Source organism: Alosa sapidissima, chromosome 9 (genome assembly GCF_018492685.1).
Source record: "Alosa sapidissima isolate fAloSap1 chromosome 9, fAloSap1.pri, whole genome shotgun sequence".
Taxonomy (NCBI): domain Eukaryota; kingdom Metazoa; phylum Chordata; class Actinopteri; order Clupeiformes; family Clupeidae; genus Alosa; species Alosa sapidissima.
The window spans coordinates 12,796,610-12,809,109 of NC_055965.1; the positions used below are offsets into that span (position 1 = coordinate 12,796,610).

At 40.6% G+C, this 12,500-nt stretch overlaps 1 protein-coding gene across 1 annotated transcript in view; it reads left to right on the forward strand.

Annotated features, from left to right (window-relative positions):
* LOC121717965 (cilia- and flagella-associated protein 58-like) overlaps positions 1 to 10,531 on the forward strand; it is a 43,392-nt gene extending 32,861 nt beyond the window's left edge. Inside the window, exon 4 of the mRNA XM_042102690.1 lies at positions 10,304 to 10,531. Within this exon, the coding sequence (XP_041958624.1) occupies positions 10,304 to 10,531 (228 nt within the window). The remainder of the gene's footprint in view (positions 1 to 10,303) is intronic.
* The last annotated feature ends 1,969 nt before the right edge of the window (positions 10,532 to 12,500 follow it).

Consider the following 12,500-nt stretch of genomic DNA (forward strand, 5'->3'; position numbering starts at 1 on the left):
AATTTCTCTTTTTCATCTTTATTTGTTGATGGTTTATTGATGTAAATTAACGGTGACTGCAATCAGCTTTGAAGTGTCTTCACAGTTACATCATTCAGGGATTCGAAGTTGGCAAGTTTACGTGCAGGTCAAGGAAAGGAAAGGGGGGAGTAGACTAAAGAAAGAATCAAAATATCAAATGTCATGGAAATCATAGTGTATCTCTAGGCACTAACCTGCTTCTCCCAACTTTTACAGAGGAAGCCCGAGCCTCTCTTTCTTTCTGTGTGTCTGTAGCTGTCTGATTTAGTTTCTTTTGTATATAATCATTAAGTTCTTTTTCCTCTCCTCATTTTCTCTAAGTCTCTATGCCAGTGTGTCTTGAGGCGTTAACCTGTCTTTGCCCTATATAAAAAGCCCAAATATCTCTCTCTCTCTCTCTCTCTCTCTCTCTCTCTCTCTCTCTCTCTCTCTCTTATTATTATCAGTTAATTGGTGATCTTGAGTCTTTCAATGAACCATAGGGGGGCTGAGGGTTTTTTTGTGCACTGGATGAGGGAGGGGAATTATTGTTTAAGTTTGTTGTTGTGGTTTTATTACAGTTTTTTCTGAATGCTTAAACACTACCGTGATTCTTATAGCACAATTTCTAAAACTAATAATACTTATAGCAAAACCACTCACTGAGTTCGCAAAACTAAAAGCACAAACACTGCTTTGCACTCAGTTTGCAATTTTGTAACACACACTTTGCACAACTGTAGGCACAATCCACTGCACAGCACTCTTTTTGCGGGACTGTAAACACAACTCACTGTTTTACTCTCAATTTCCAAATGATCAACACACTCTTGGCAAATCTATACACATGTATGGCTATTATTTACACTATTTTGCTAACTCTCTGGCACACTTTGTCATGTGAAAAGATAATTAGTTTTAGATAATTAGTTCACTTTACAATCAGCCTAAGCACTATAAATAAGCCACAGATAATGTACAATGGGTACAATGGAGGGAGCAGGAAGAGTGAGAAAAGGAAGAATTAGAGGAGGCTGAAGAATAGGACGTGGAGGTGAAGAAGTAGGAGGAAGAGGAGGAGGAAGAGGATGCAGAGGTGAAGAAGTGAGAGGGAGAGGATGACAAGGACAAGGAGGTGAAGTTAGAGGAAGAGGATAAGGAGGAGTAAGAGGAGGACGAGGAGGGGGAAGAGGAAGGGTAAGAAGAGAAAGAAATAGCCCTTTACAGGCAATACATAGTCTACCATGTGCACAGAGAAAGCAAAAGCCAGATGTGTTTTTTATTTATACCAAAAGTGTGTAGTTGGCACATTGTGTGCTTATTATTGTGATGGCTTGTGTTTAATGTTTGATACGAAAACACCATTTTTACGAAGGTGTGAAGAGTTACTGTAAGCAAGGTGTGTTAGCTTTTGCAAGAGAACTACAATGTTTTGCTAATTGGGTGAAAGGTTTTCCTATTTGTGTGTAGAGTTTTGCAAAAAAAAAAACATAGTTACAAAAAATGTGCTTAAGCAATCAGAAAAAAACTGTATAATGTTTGCATAATTTTTTTTTTTTTTTTTTTTTTGGGTTACTGTTTTTTTTCATTTGGGTTTCCTGTAGGTGGGTGCTGGGGGTGGGGTGAGGGGTGGGGTAAGGTTTTAATATGGGCTGTTTTTATTGCTACTTGGTTTCTTTTGAAGTCAAAAAGTATTTCTCTCTCTCTCGCTCCATTTCAATTCAATTCAATATTGCCAAAGCATTAACATTTAAAGTGAAGCATTAACAGTAAAATAAACAGCAGTAATAATGTAATTACTATAATAATAGTAACTAGATGTACCGCATAGCGGTACAAAATATGACCGCCGCTCAGTCCTGTACAGCCGTTCCGCGAAAATAAATCACACTTCAATTTGTCTCCATATTTTACTCCATCCCCCACTCTTGAAACTTTTGTGTATGCTTGTTTGGCATGCCTGAGTGTGTGTGTGCGGCTGCACAGAAAGTAGCCTACTGGTGCTGAAAAGGTGAATAGATTGTAGAATAGCCAAAGAAGATGTAGCATTGTTATAAAACCTTTAAAATCTCTAAACAATCACAAGTAGGGCAGTTCATCACAGTTCATCCATTGCAACTGGATTGATGAAAGGTCACTTACACCTGTAGGCTACATTGTATTTGGGAAAAGCAAAAGGTATCAGCATAATGTTATTTATTTATTTATTTATTTATTTATTTATTTATTTATTTATTTATTTATTTATTTTAAACAAAAACATCTCTGTCAGTTCCATGCCGTTTTCAGCAGCTATCAAAAACAAAGGTCATTTTTGGATGGATGGATTTTTTGTGAATGTTTCTTCTTCTACATAAGATTTTAGTCATCTTTAGTTCATGTAATACTTTATTGTCAATGCACAAATTAAGTAACAGTAGGCCTAGTCTGAAACGTTATTGTTAATGCACAAATTAAGTAACAGTAGCCTAGTCTGAAACGAAATGCTGTTTTACATCTAACCAGTGGTGCAAATAACTGACATGTCCAAATGGGCCTTGATGAAATGCGTCGCTAGACTGTTCATACACACTTTAACGGGCCAAAGTTGAAGAGCTTTTGTCCGTTATTGTTAGTGAAAATATAGGCTGATTCATGTTCCCTTGCATTGTTTAACTGAGGTCCATGGCTAGTCTGGCTTTCATCAGACCAAGCTCAATCTTTTAAGAAATCAAAAAATAAATAGCGGGCAGATCAGGCTGGGTTCACCCAGCCTAGTCCATAGGCACCCGATATTGTTTAATTTTCCGATTGAGATATACACGCTCTGGTTATTCTAAATGCAAAAATGCATCAGGGAGTTATGACAAAACGGTAAATAACAAACTAGATCCTAATAGAAAGCTAGCTTCCCTAAGCTACAGGTAGGATTATAAGGTAGGCCTATTTACAACATAAATTGCCAATAGGCTATGCTGGCGACACAAATAAAATCTCCTTTGGAAACCAATGGCTTACGCCTTACAGTATCAAGCGGACTTAAACTGTCATATCGTGGCGAAAAATTGTAATAACATTCAAGCAGCTCCATGAGTCAAGGAAAGCGCGAATGAAGTAGCCACTTCTAAATGGGACCCACTACACAGTAGCTTAAGGTGTTTTGCTAAAGCAGCCATAATGAAATGAAGGTGTCATTGTTTGGATACTTCACACACACGTGCTTTTTAATTTCACAAGACTACAACTACCAAGCTGTAATCAAAGCACATCGATTTCCCTCTCACACCATGCACGCACTTAAAACAAAATAAACAGGCGTCTCAGTCTCACGCATGTATAGGCAAAACTGTATCAGACCGGTGTAACGTTGGTAAATCTTCCATTGCACAGAATGATTTTGTAGCACGTGCAATTAATGACAGTCGAAAGATACAAACAGTGCTGCTATACATTTGCTTGGTATAACCGCATTTATAGTTTTCTACAAATGCAATAAATCAAATGCCTCCATCACTCAACCAACGCTAACGGTAACATTACCTAGGTCCTTATTGATATTACAAGATTAACGTACCTGCAGTAAAAACCAAGCATGTCCGATAAACATCCTGAGATTTATTTCGGCTTCAAGAAGAAATGGGAATTACACTTCATGTGAACATCGTCCTATCCTTATTAGATGTTAGCTGCGGTAAATTACAGTCCTTGTATGAAGCGTCCATTGTTTTTTTCCAACCCACATTTAACGTCCAACAAAATTACGTCTCACTGCAACGATGCGCCATCTAGTGGACAAACGACTACTTCTCGCCAATACTGAAAATGCAGCCATGATGATGATGATGAATATTTATTTTGGCTTTCTTTTAATCCTACTGAACCCGGGGACAAAATTAAATTTTTCCGTAAAAGTCTAGTGGGGCTACATACCCACCAAATTTCATGTACCCCGGTGGTTCGGTGTCCCGGGTATCAATGACCAAAAATTCAGGGAGTAGATGACGGGAAAAATTCTTGAATTGTGTGCATGTGTGCGTGTACAAATTTATGTTTATGTGTGTGGGTGTGTGTGTGTGTGTGTATGTGCGTGCTTGTGTGTTTGCCTGCGTATGTGTGTTTGTGCATGTGCATGCATGCGTACATATGTCTACTGTGTGAGTATGTGTCATACGTATGATTACTGTAAATGTATGTGTGTGCGTGTGTATCTGTTTATGCACATGTGTGCACATGGAATGGGTTAACATGACCCCTGGAGGCAAACATACGGAAAAAATTGGTCATCCTAGGCCCTACAGTTCTCAAGATATTCACAGAGAACTGTGTCTGCCCTACCCTCCTTTCGGGGGGTCCAGTCCAGCGGGGGGGCTACAGATCAAAACGAAGAATGACGGTTCCATGCTATCCATGTGGGGGTACATGCCCACCAAGTTTTGTGTACCCCGGTCTTTCAGTGTCCCGGGAATCATTGACGGAAATTTGGGCATGCGAAAAAGAAAAAAAAAAAAGAAAAAAAAAAAAAAAAAAAAAAAGAAAAAAAAAAAAATCTGACTAAACCTATATGACCGCCGCTTCGCTGCGCGGCGGTCATAATAACATATATAAGAGTTTCAATAATAGTGATATTATCTTAAATCTCTCTCTCTCTCTCTCCCTGTCTGACTGACTGACTGTTGCTGTCTATTTCTTTCACTCTCTTGTTGTGTATTATTGAGTAACTTTTCCCTCTGTCTCAGTCTCTCCCTCCCCTTGTAGCCAAACTTCAGGCTCACATATCTCTCTCTCTCTCTCTCTCTCTCTCTCTCTCTCTCTCTTTTCTCTCTCTCTCTCTCTCTCTCTCTCTCTCTCTCTCTCTCTCTCTCCCCCCCCTCCCCTCGCTGGTTGTATTATTTAGTCGACTCGAGTTTACTTTTAACAAACACAGTGTTAATCTTCGGAGTGAAGCACTCACAGAGCTGTGCACATAAGGGTGTAAACCACAAGTTTCATCACTTCTTTAAGCCAACAATTCTTTTTTCTATATGTCAAAATTTGCAGCAATGCAATTTGATTCGATTCGATGCTGGGGTCTTATGACTAAAATCATATCACTTTACAGTTTTTCTCGATTGCTTTTACCTGCTTACAGTAAGTAAACTAGAACCCACTTGGTCTTCATGACTACTTTCTTTGCACAGCAGAAGTCATCTCTTGCGAATGTGTTCACACATTTTCATTGGGTTCACACATTTCTCACACCCTTTTGCAAAACAGTTGCAACACAGGTGTCATTAAAAAGCCCCAAACTCTATTGGTTTTCCCATGCTAAACAAAAGGAAAACATCTTTTCAGAGGTGGTATAGATTCCTTGCATAAGTCTGAATCTCTGATACACCTGTGTGAAACTCCTTTGCACAATTCTTCAATCAGCAATCATTCATTATACATAAGAGATGTCTGTTCTGTGTTGCTATTTGCAAGTATGGATCTACAGTAATGCACATTTAGACAAAGTACGGTATTGCCTATTTGGTGGAGAAAACAGTACAAAAGGTGTTTACTGTAGGTCTATTTCGATGAAAAATGTAGTTGTAGTTCAATGAAATTTACTGCATCTTGCTAGGTATTTACTGTATGTCTTACAAGTCAATGGCAGTTACATCTTGGGAGGAATGAATAAATTATTTTTTTATTCAGTACATTTTGTCACAGTTTTTTTTCTGATAGGCCTACCAGAAGAGTGCTTTTGTTCAGACACGGGTGTTAACTGTTTTGAGAGTGTGATTTCAGAGTTGACACAGGTATCAAAACGATCGGGAAAAACTGTAATATGTCCGTCAATATGTTTTAAGGCCTTATTATGACCGCCGCGCAGCGAAGCGGCGCGGCGGTCATAATAAGGCCGCCGCGCCGCTTCGCTGCGGTCAGATTTTTTTCTTTTTTTTTTTTTTTCTTTTTCGCATGCCCAAATTTCCGTCAATGATTCCCGGGACACTGAAAGACCGGGGTACACGAAACTTGGTGGGCATGTAACCCCACATGGATAGCATGGAACCATCGTTTTTCGTTTTGATCTGTAGCCCCCCCGCTGGACTGGACCCCCCGAAAGGAGGGTAGGGCAGACACAGTTCTCTGTGAATATCTCGAAAACCGTAGGGTTTAGGAGGACCATTTTTTTTTGTATGTTGATCTCAAGGGGCCATGTCAACCCATTCCATAACCACTCATTTCATGTATAGCGCCACCTAGTTAAACACAAAAAAGTAAAAATGAGGTGTTGTAATTGAAGGTATCTGTGACCTAACATAGTTAAAACTGCACAAAATTGGAATTGTAGGATCATTATGACACCCTCTGTATGCACGCCAAGTTTTGTGGAATTCCGTTCATGGGGGGCCACACAATAAATTAATTTATGTTACTATACACCAACTGGCCTGTAGGTGGCCGGAGACAGTTTTCTGTGAATATCTCGAGAACCGTAGGGCCTAGGAGGTCCACCTTTTTTATGTATGTTGGTCTTAAGGGGGCATGTCAACCCATCCCATTACCACTTATTTCATGTATAGCGCCACCTAGTTAAAAATTATAAAGCAAAAAATTAGGTGTTTTCATCACAATATCTCTGGCTGACAAGGTCAAAACTGCACGAAATTAAAAGTGTAGGATCATTATGACACCCTCCGAATGCATGCCAAGTTTTGTGTACTTTCGTTCCTGGGGGGCCTTGCAATAAAATAATTTATGTGTACATTTAGTGACGTACACCAACAAGGATTCCCGGGACACTGAAAGACCGGGGTACACAAAACATGGATAGCATGGAACCGTCATTCTTCGTTTTGATCTGTAGCCCCCCCCGCTGGACTGGACCCCCCGAAAGGAGGGTAGGGCAGACACAGTTCTCTGTGAATATCTTGAGAACTGTAGGGCCTAGGATGACCAATTTTTTTCCGTATGTTTGCCTCCAGGGGTCATGTTAACCCATTCCATGTGCACACATGTGCATAAACAGATACACACGCACACACATACATTTACAGTAATCATACGTATGACACATACTCACACAGTAGACATATGTACGCATGCATGCACATGCACAAACACACATACACAGGCAAACACACAAGCACGCACATACACACACACACACACACCCACACACATAAACATAAATTTGTACACGCACACATGCACATAATTCAAGACTTTTTCCCGTCATCTACTCCCTGAATTTTTGGTCATTGATACCCGGGACACCGAACCACCGGGGTACATGAAATTTGGTGGGTATGTAGCCCCACTAGACTTTTACGGAAAAATTTCATTTCGTCCCCGGGGACCACCACCAGCCACCCACCCCCCCACCCCCTGGGCTGGGCCCCCCGAACCGCAAAAAAAAAAAACAGTTTTTCCTAAATAACTACCTGAACCGTGGCACTGAGGATGAAGAATCTTTTATGGTATGTTGGTCTCAAGGTCCCACATCAACCTGGCTCATAATCACTCATTTGTGATTTGCACCCCCACCCCCCGGTAAAAAATGAAAATGCAATATTATTCTGCTTTAATTGCCCCTATCTTCAGTTAAGATGTTCAGAACTGCACCAAATTGTATGTGTATGATTGACCTGGCATTCTCTGGGGGTATGCCAAGTTTCGTAGAATTTCATCCATGGGGGGGTCTAAAAAAATTAGGTTATGTGTACATTTAGTGACTGTACACTCATTGGCCTGTAAATGGCGGTGCACACATATACACATGCACACACACAGGCAACCACATACTATCGGTATTAGAACGGCCGATACATAATTACAAATTCAGTAGGATTAAAAGAAAGCCAAAATAAATATTCATCATCATCATGGCTGCATTTTCAGTATTGGCGATAAGTAGTCGTTTGTCCACTAGATGGCGCATCGTTGCAGTGAGACGTAATTTTGTTGGAAGTTAAAAGTGGGTTGGAAAAAACAATGGACGCTTCCTACAAGGACTGTAATTTACCGCAGCGGACATCTAATAAGGATAGGACGATGTTCACATGAAGTGTAATTCCCATTTCTTCTTGAAGACGAAATAAATCTGAGGATCTTTATCGGACATGCTTGGTTTTTACTGCAGGTACGTTAATCTTGTAATATCAATAAGGACCTAGGTAATGTTACCGTTAGCGTTAGAGTGATGGAGGCATTTGATTGATTGCATTTGTAGAAAACTATAAATGCGGTTATACCAAGCAAATTGATAGCAGCACTGTTTGTATCTTTCGACTGTCATTTATTGCACGTGCTACAAAATCATTCTGTGCAATGGAAGATTTACCAACGTTACACCGGTCTGATACAGTTTTGCCTATACATGCGTGAGACTGAGACGCCTGTTTATTTTGTTTTAAGTGCGTGCATGGTGTGAGAGGGGAATCGATGTGCTTTGATTACAGCTTGGTAGTTGTAGTCTTGTGAAATTAAAAAGCACGTGTGTGTGAAGTATCCAAACAATGACACCTTCATTTCATTATGGCTGCTTTAGCAACACACCTTAAGCTACTGTGTAGTGGGTCCCATCTAGAAGTGGCTACTTCATTCGCGCTTTCCTTGACTCATGGAGCTGCTTGAATGTTATTACAAATTTTCGCCACGATATGGCAGTTTAAGTCCGCTTGATACTGTAAGGCGTAAGCCATTGGTTTCCAAAGGAGATTTTATTTGTGTCGCCAGCATAGCCTATTGACAATTTATGTTGTAAATAGGCCTACCTTATAATCCTACCTGTAGCTTAGGGAAGCTAACAGCTTTCTATTAGGATCTAGTTTGTTAGTTACCGTTTTGTCATAACTCCCTGGTGCATTTTTGCATTTAGAATAGCCAGAGCGTGTATATCTCAATCGGAAAATTAAACAATATCGGGTGCCTATGGACTAGGCTGGGTGAACCCAGCCTGATCTGCCCGCTATTTATTTTTTGATTTCTTAAAAGATTGAGCTTGGTCTGATGAAAGCCAGACTAGCCATGGACCTCAGTTACACAATGCAAGGGAACATGAATCAGCCTATATTTGCACGAACAATAACGGACAAAAGCTCTTCAACTTTGGCCCGTTAAAATGTGTATGAACAGTCTAGCGACGCATTTCATCAAGGCCCATTTGGACATGTCAGTTATTTGCACCACTGGTTAGATGTAAAACAGCATTTCGTTTCAGACTAGGCTACTGTTACTTAATTTGTGCATTAACAATAACGTTTCAGACTACTGTTACTTAATTTGTGCATTGACAATAAAGTATTACATGAACTAAAGATGACTAAAATCTTATGTAGAAGAAGAAACATTCACAAAAAATCCATCCATCCAAAAATGACCTTTGTTTTTGATAGCTGTTGAAAACGGCATGGAACTGACAGAGATGTTTTTGTTTATAAATACACAAAAAATAAATAACATTATGCTGATACCTTTTGCTTTTCCCAAATACAATGTAGCCTACAGGTGTAAGTGACCTTTCATCAATCCAGTTGCAATGGATGAACTGTGATGAACTGCCCTACTTGTGATTGTTTAGAGATTTTAAAAGTTTTATAACAATGCTACATCTTCTTTGGCTATTCTACAATCTATTCACCTTTTCAGCACCAGTAGGCTACTTTCTGTGCAGCCGCACACACACACTCAGGCATGCCAAACAAGCATACACAAAAGTTTCAAGAGTGGGGGATGGAGTAAAATATGGAGACAAATTGAAGTGTGATTTATTTTCGCGGAACGGATGTACAGGACTGAGCGGCGGTCATATTTTGTACCGCTATGCGGTACATCTAGTTTAGGCCTAGTTCAATACGCCTTTTTCTAAGTTACTGGTAATGTTTAAAAACCTTTTTTCCACACAAATCGTGTATAGACCGTGTATAAATCCATTCTCATTCATGTTCTCATTCAGCAGACACTTATCCAAAGCGACTTACAACAATGTGAAGATTCTTGGCGAATTGATTCTATTGGCTCTACATTGTTTTCCAGGTTACATGTATGTGTTGATGGACTCGGTGCTGCTGAGTGGGTGTAGTTGTTGTTGTGGGCTACAGAGGAGCCTTGTTAGGAGTCCCTGATCCATGCAGTGGTTCAGTAAAGGGCCTTTAAATGTCAAACGTCTCCTTGCCCTAGGTGATCAGCCAGCGTGACTTCCTGTGCACCCACACAGGCAGTACAAATATCTCTCTGTCTGTCTGTCTGTCTGTCTGTCTGTCTTTCTCCTTTCTATTTGCTTATTATTATTAACTATTTTTTTAATATTATTAACTATTTTTAATCTCTCTCTCTCTCCCTCCCTCCGTCGCCGTAGGTGATCAGCGAGCGCGACATCCTGGGCACGCAGCTGGTGCGGCGCAACGACGAGCTGGCGCTGCTCTACGAGAAGATCAAGATCCAGCAGTCCATCCTGAGCAAGGGCGAGCTGCAGTACAGCCAGCGCGTGGAGGACCTGCGCCTGCTTAAGATGGAGATCAAGAGGCTGCGCCGCGAGAAGGGCATCCTCAACAAGACCGTCGCCAACGTCGACGACCTCAGGTAGGTAGGGGCCGGCCGTAAACGGGTCTGGGCCTTTGATTTACGTCTGCCGTAGTTAAAGCCTAGGGGGCATACGGCGACATAATCCATGAACTCTGAAGGCTTATTCACACCAAGAACGATAACGATGATGATAACTATAACCATAACGATAAAAGCGTTCACACTGAACTGTGTGAATGGGCCTTTAACCAACTACCAAGGTAAACACCAAAACCAGGAAATAGCTGAGAACCTAGAGTTTTATTAGACTTCAAAATAAAAGCTCAGTGAGGCGTTGAAGCCCTGCATCAACAAAACTAACAAAAAAAAACCTCACACAAACTCTGGCACACCCCGGCCAGTAGCCTGCAACTCCACACTCACTCAGGAATGCACATGCACAGTCAACACCAAAACACAGTTAGCTGTTACAAGTCACAAGACCCATTGACCACCAATCTGCTGCTTGGCACCAAGGCCGTCTGTATGTCATCTGAGGGGTTTTTCTTTTGTCTGTTTATCTTACAAGTAACACGGAAGCTACATCTGGCGCGTAACTGAAGCGTTCTGTTCGCGACGCGTACAAACAGTTTTAGAAGACTATTATTCTATTATTTTAACGTAAGCACCATCACGTCTGGTGTAGACAGTTCATTGATCATAGTGCAGCAGACGCTACACGAACAGAACGCTTCAGTTATGTGCCCGGCGTAGTCTCCCTGTAATGAGGAAGTTATTTTTTGGATGGGGGTTGGGGGGGGGGGGGGTAGCCTGGGTGCCATTCCGAACTTAGTCCCGCCCACAACTAGAATTGAGTATGACTACGTCAGGCTAGGGGGGGTGTTACTTACTTCTTTCACTTGAAACGGAAAGCATTATCTTAAACTCAAAGATGAGTTTATGGATCAAAATAATTGTGATGGTATCTGGGAAAATCAAAAATTCTTGATTACTGCTCCGTTTCATCCCTCTCTGGTGAAAATTCACCAACTTAAGAATCTAAAACTGCCCTAGCAACATCCTGGACACTGTCCCTCAGCACCATCCTAGCAATATCCTGGATGTGGCTAGGATTGTATCAGAATCTTAAATTTGTGAAATTCTGTTGCTGTGCAACAAAGTCACTGTGGAACGATATGGGTACAGTCTGAGCAGGTGACAAAAAGATGTGAAAGTGTTAATTAACCGGGCCTGTCAGTGATTTCCGGCAATGGCAAAAATCATTTAATTTAATGAAATGGTTTAAAACTGTTTATAAAACATGTCAGGACATAGGATTGGAGAATTGGTTTTGACAGATGAACCTGTTAATTGTGCTAACTCAGTAAGCTTTATTGGCATGACTGAAGATGCAGTAAAGTGTACACACACACTCTCTTCACAGTCCTGGACCTCAGGTAAAGGGATGTCCGTTAGAAACGGAGCGTATAAGATCTGACACAGCATGACTACTTTCATGTCAATGCCATTTTTTTTTTTATTTGACTGTCTGTTTGTTTTTGTGTTGTCTTGCTCTGTTTGTTTTGACTTTGTAAAATGACCTTGAGTCTGAGAAAGGCGCTATATACATATTATTATTATTATTATTATTATTATGTAATTGTCTTCAGAAACACAATCTCCAATTTCAAGGACTTTTTCTGCACAAGGTAGTGTATAGGTAGCCCATTGAAGCATCTGCAACCCAGAGCAATATAACATGAAGCAATATAGTGTAACAGTATGCATTGTCTAATATATAAAGGTGATGTAACATCACTAGAAAGACATGAATAAACTCTCCAGAGTGATACAGTAGATGACCTCGAGGAGATCATTGAGCCAGACTGACGTAAAAGAGTCTTCAAGGTGAGGTCCATGATTCTAGTCCCATACACTTTCTGTCAGATTCAACAAATTGCTCGTCACTGTCCTGATGCTGCCAAAACAATATCTGATGTTCTTACAGAGTCCTAGTCAAGCCATACACACAGCCAACCGTCAACACACAG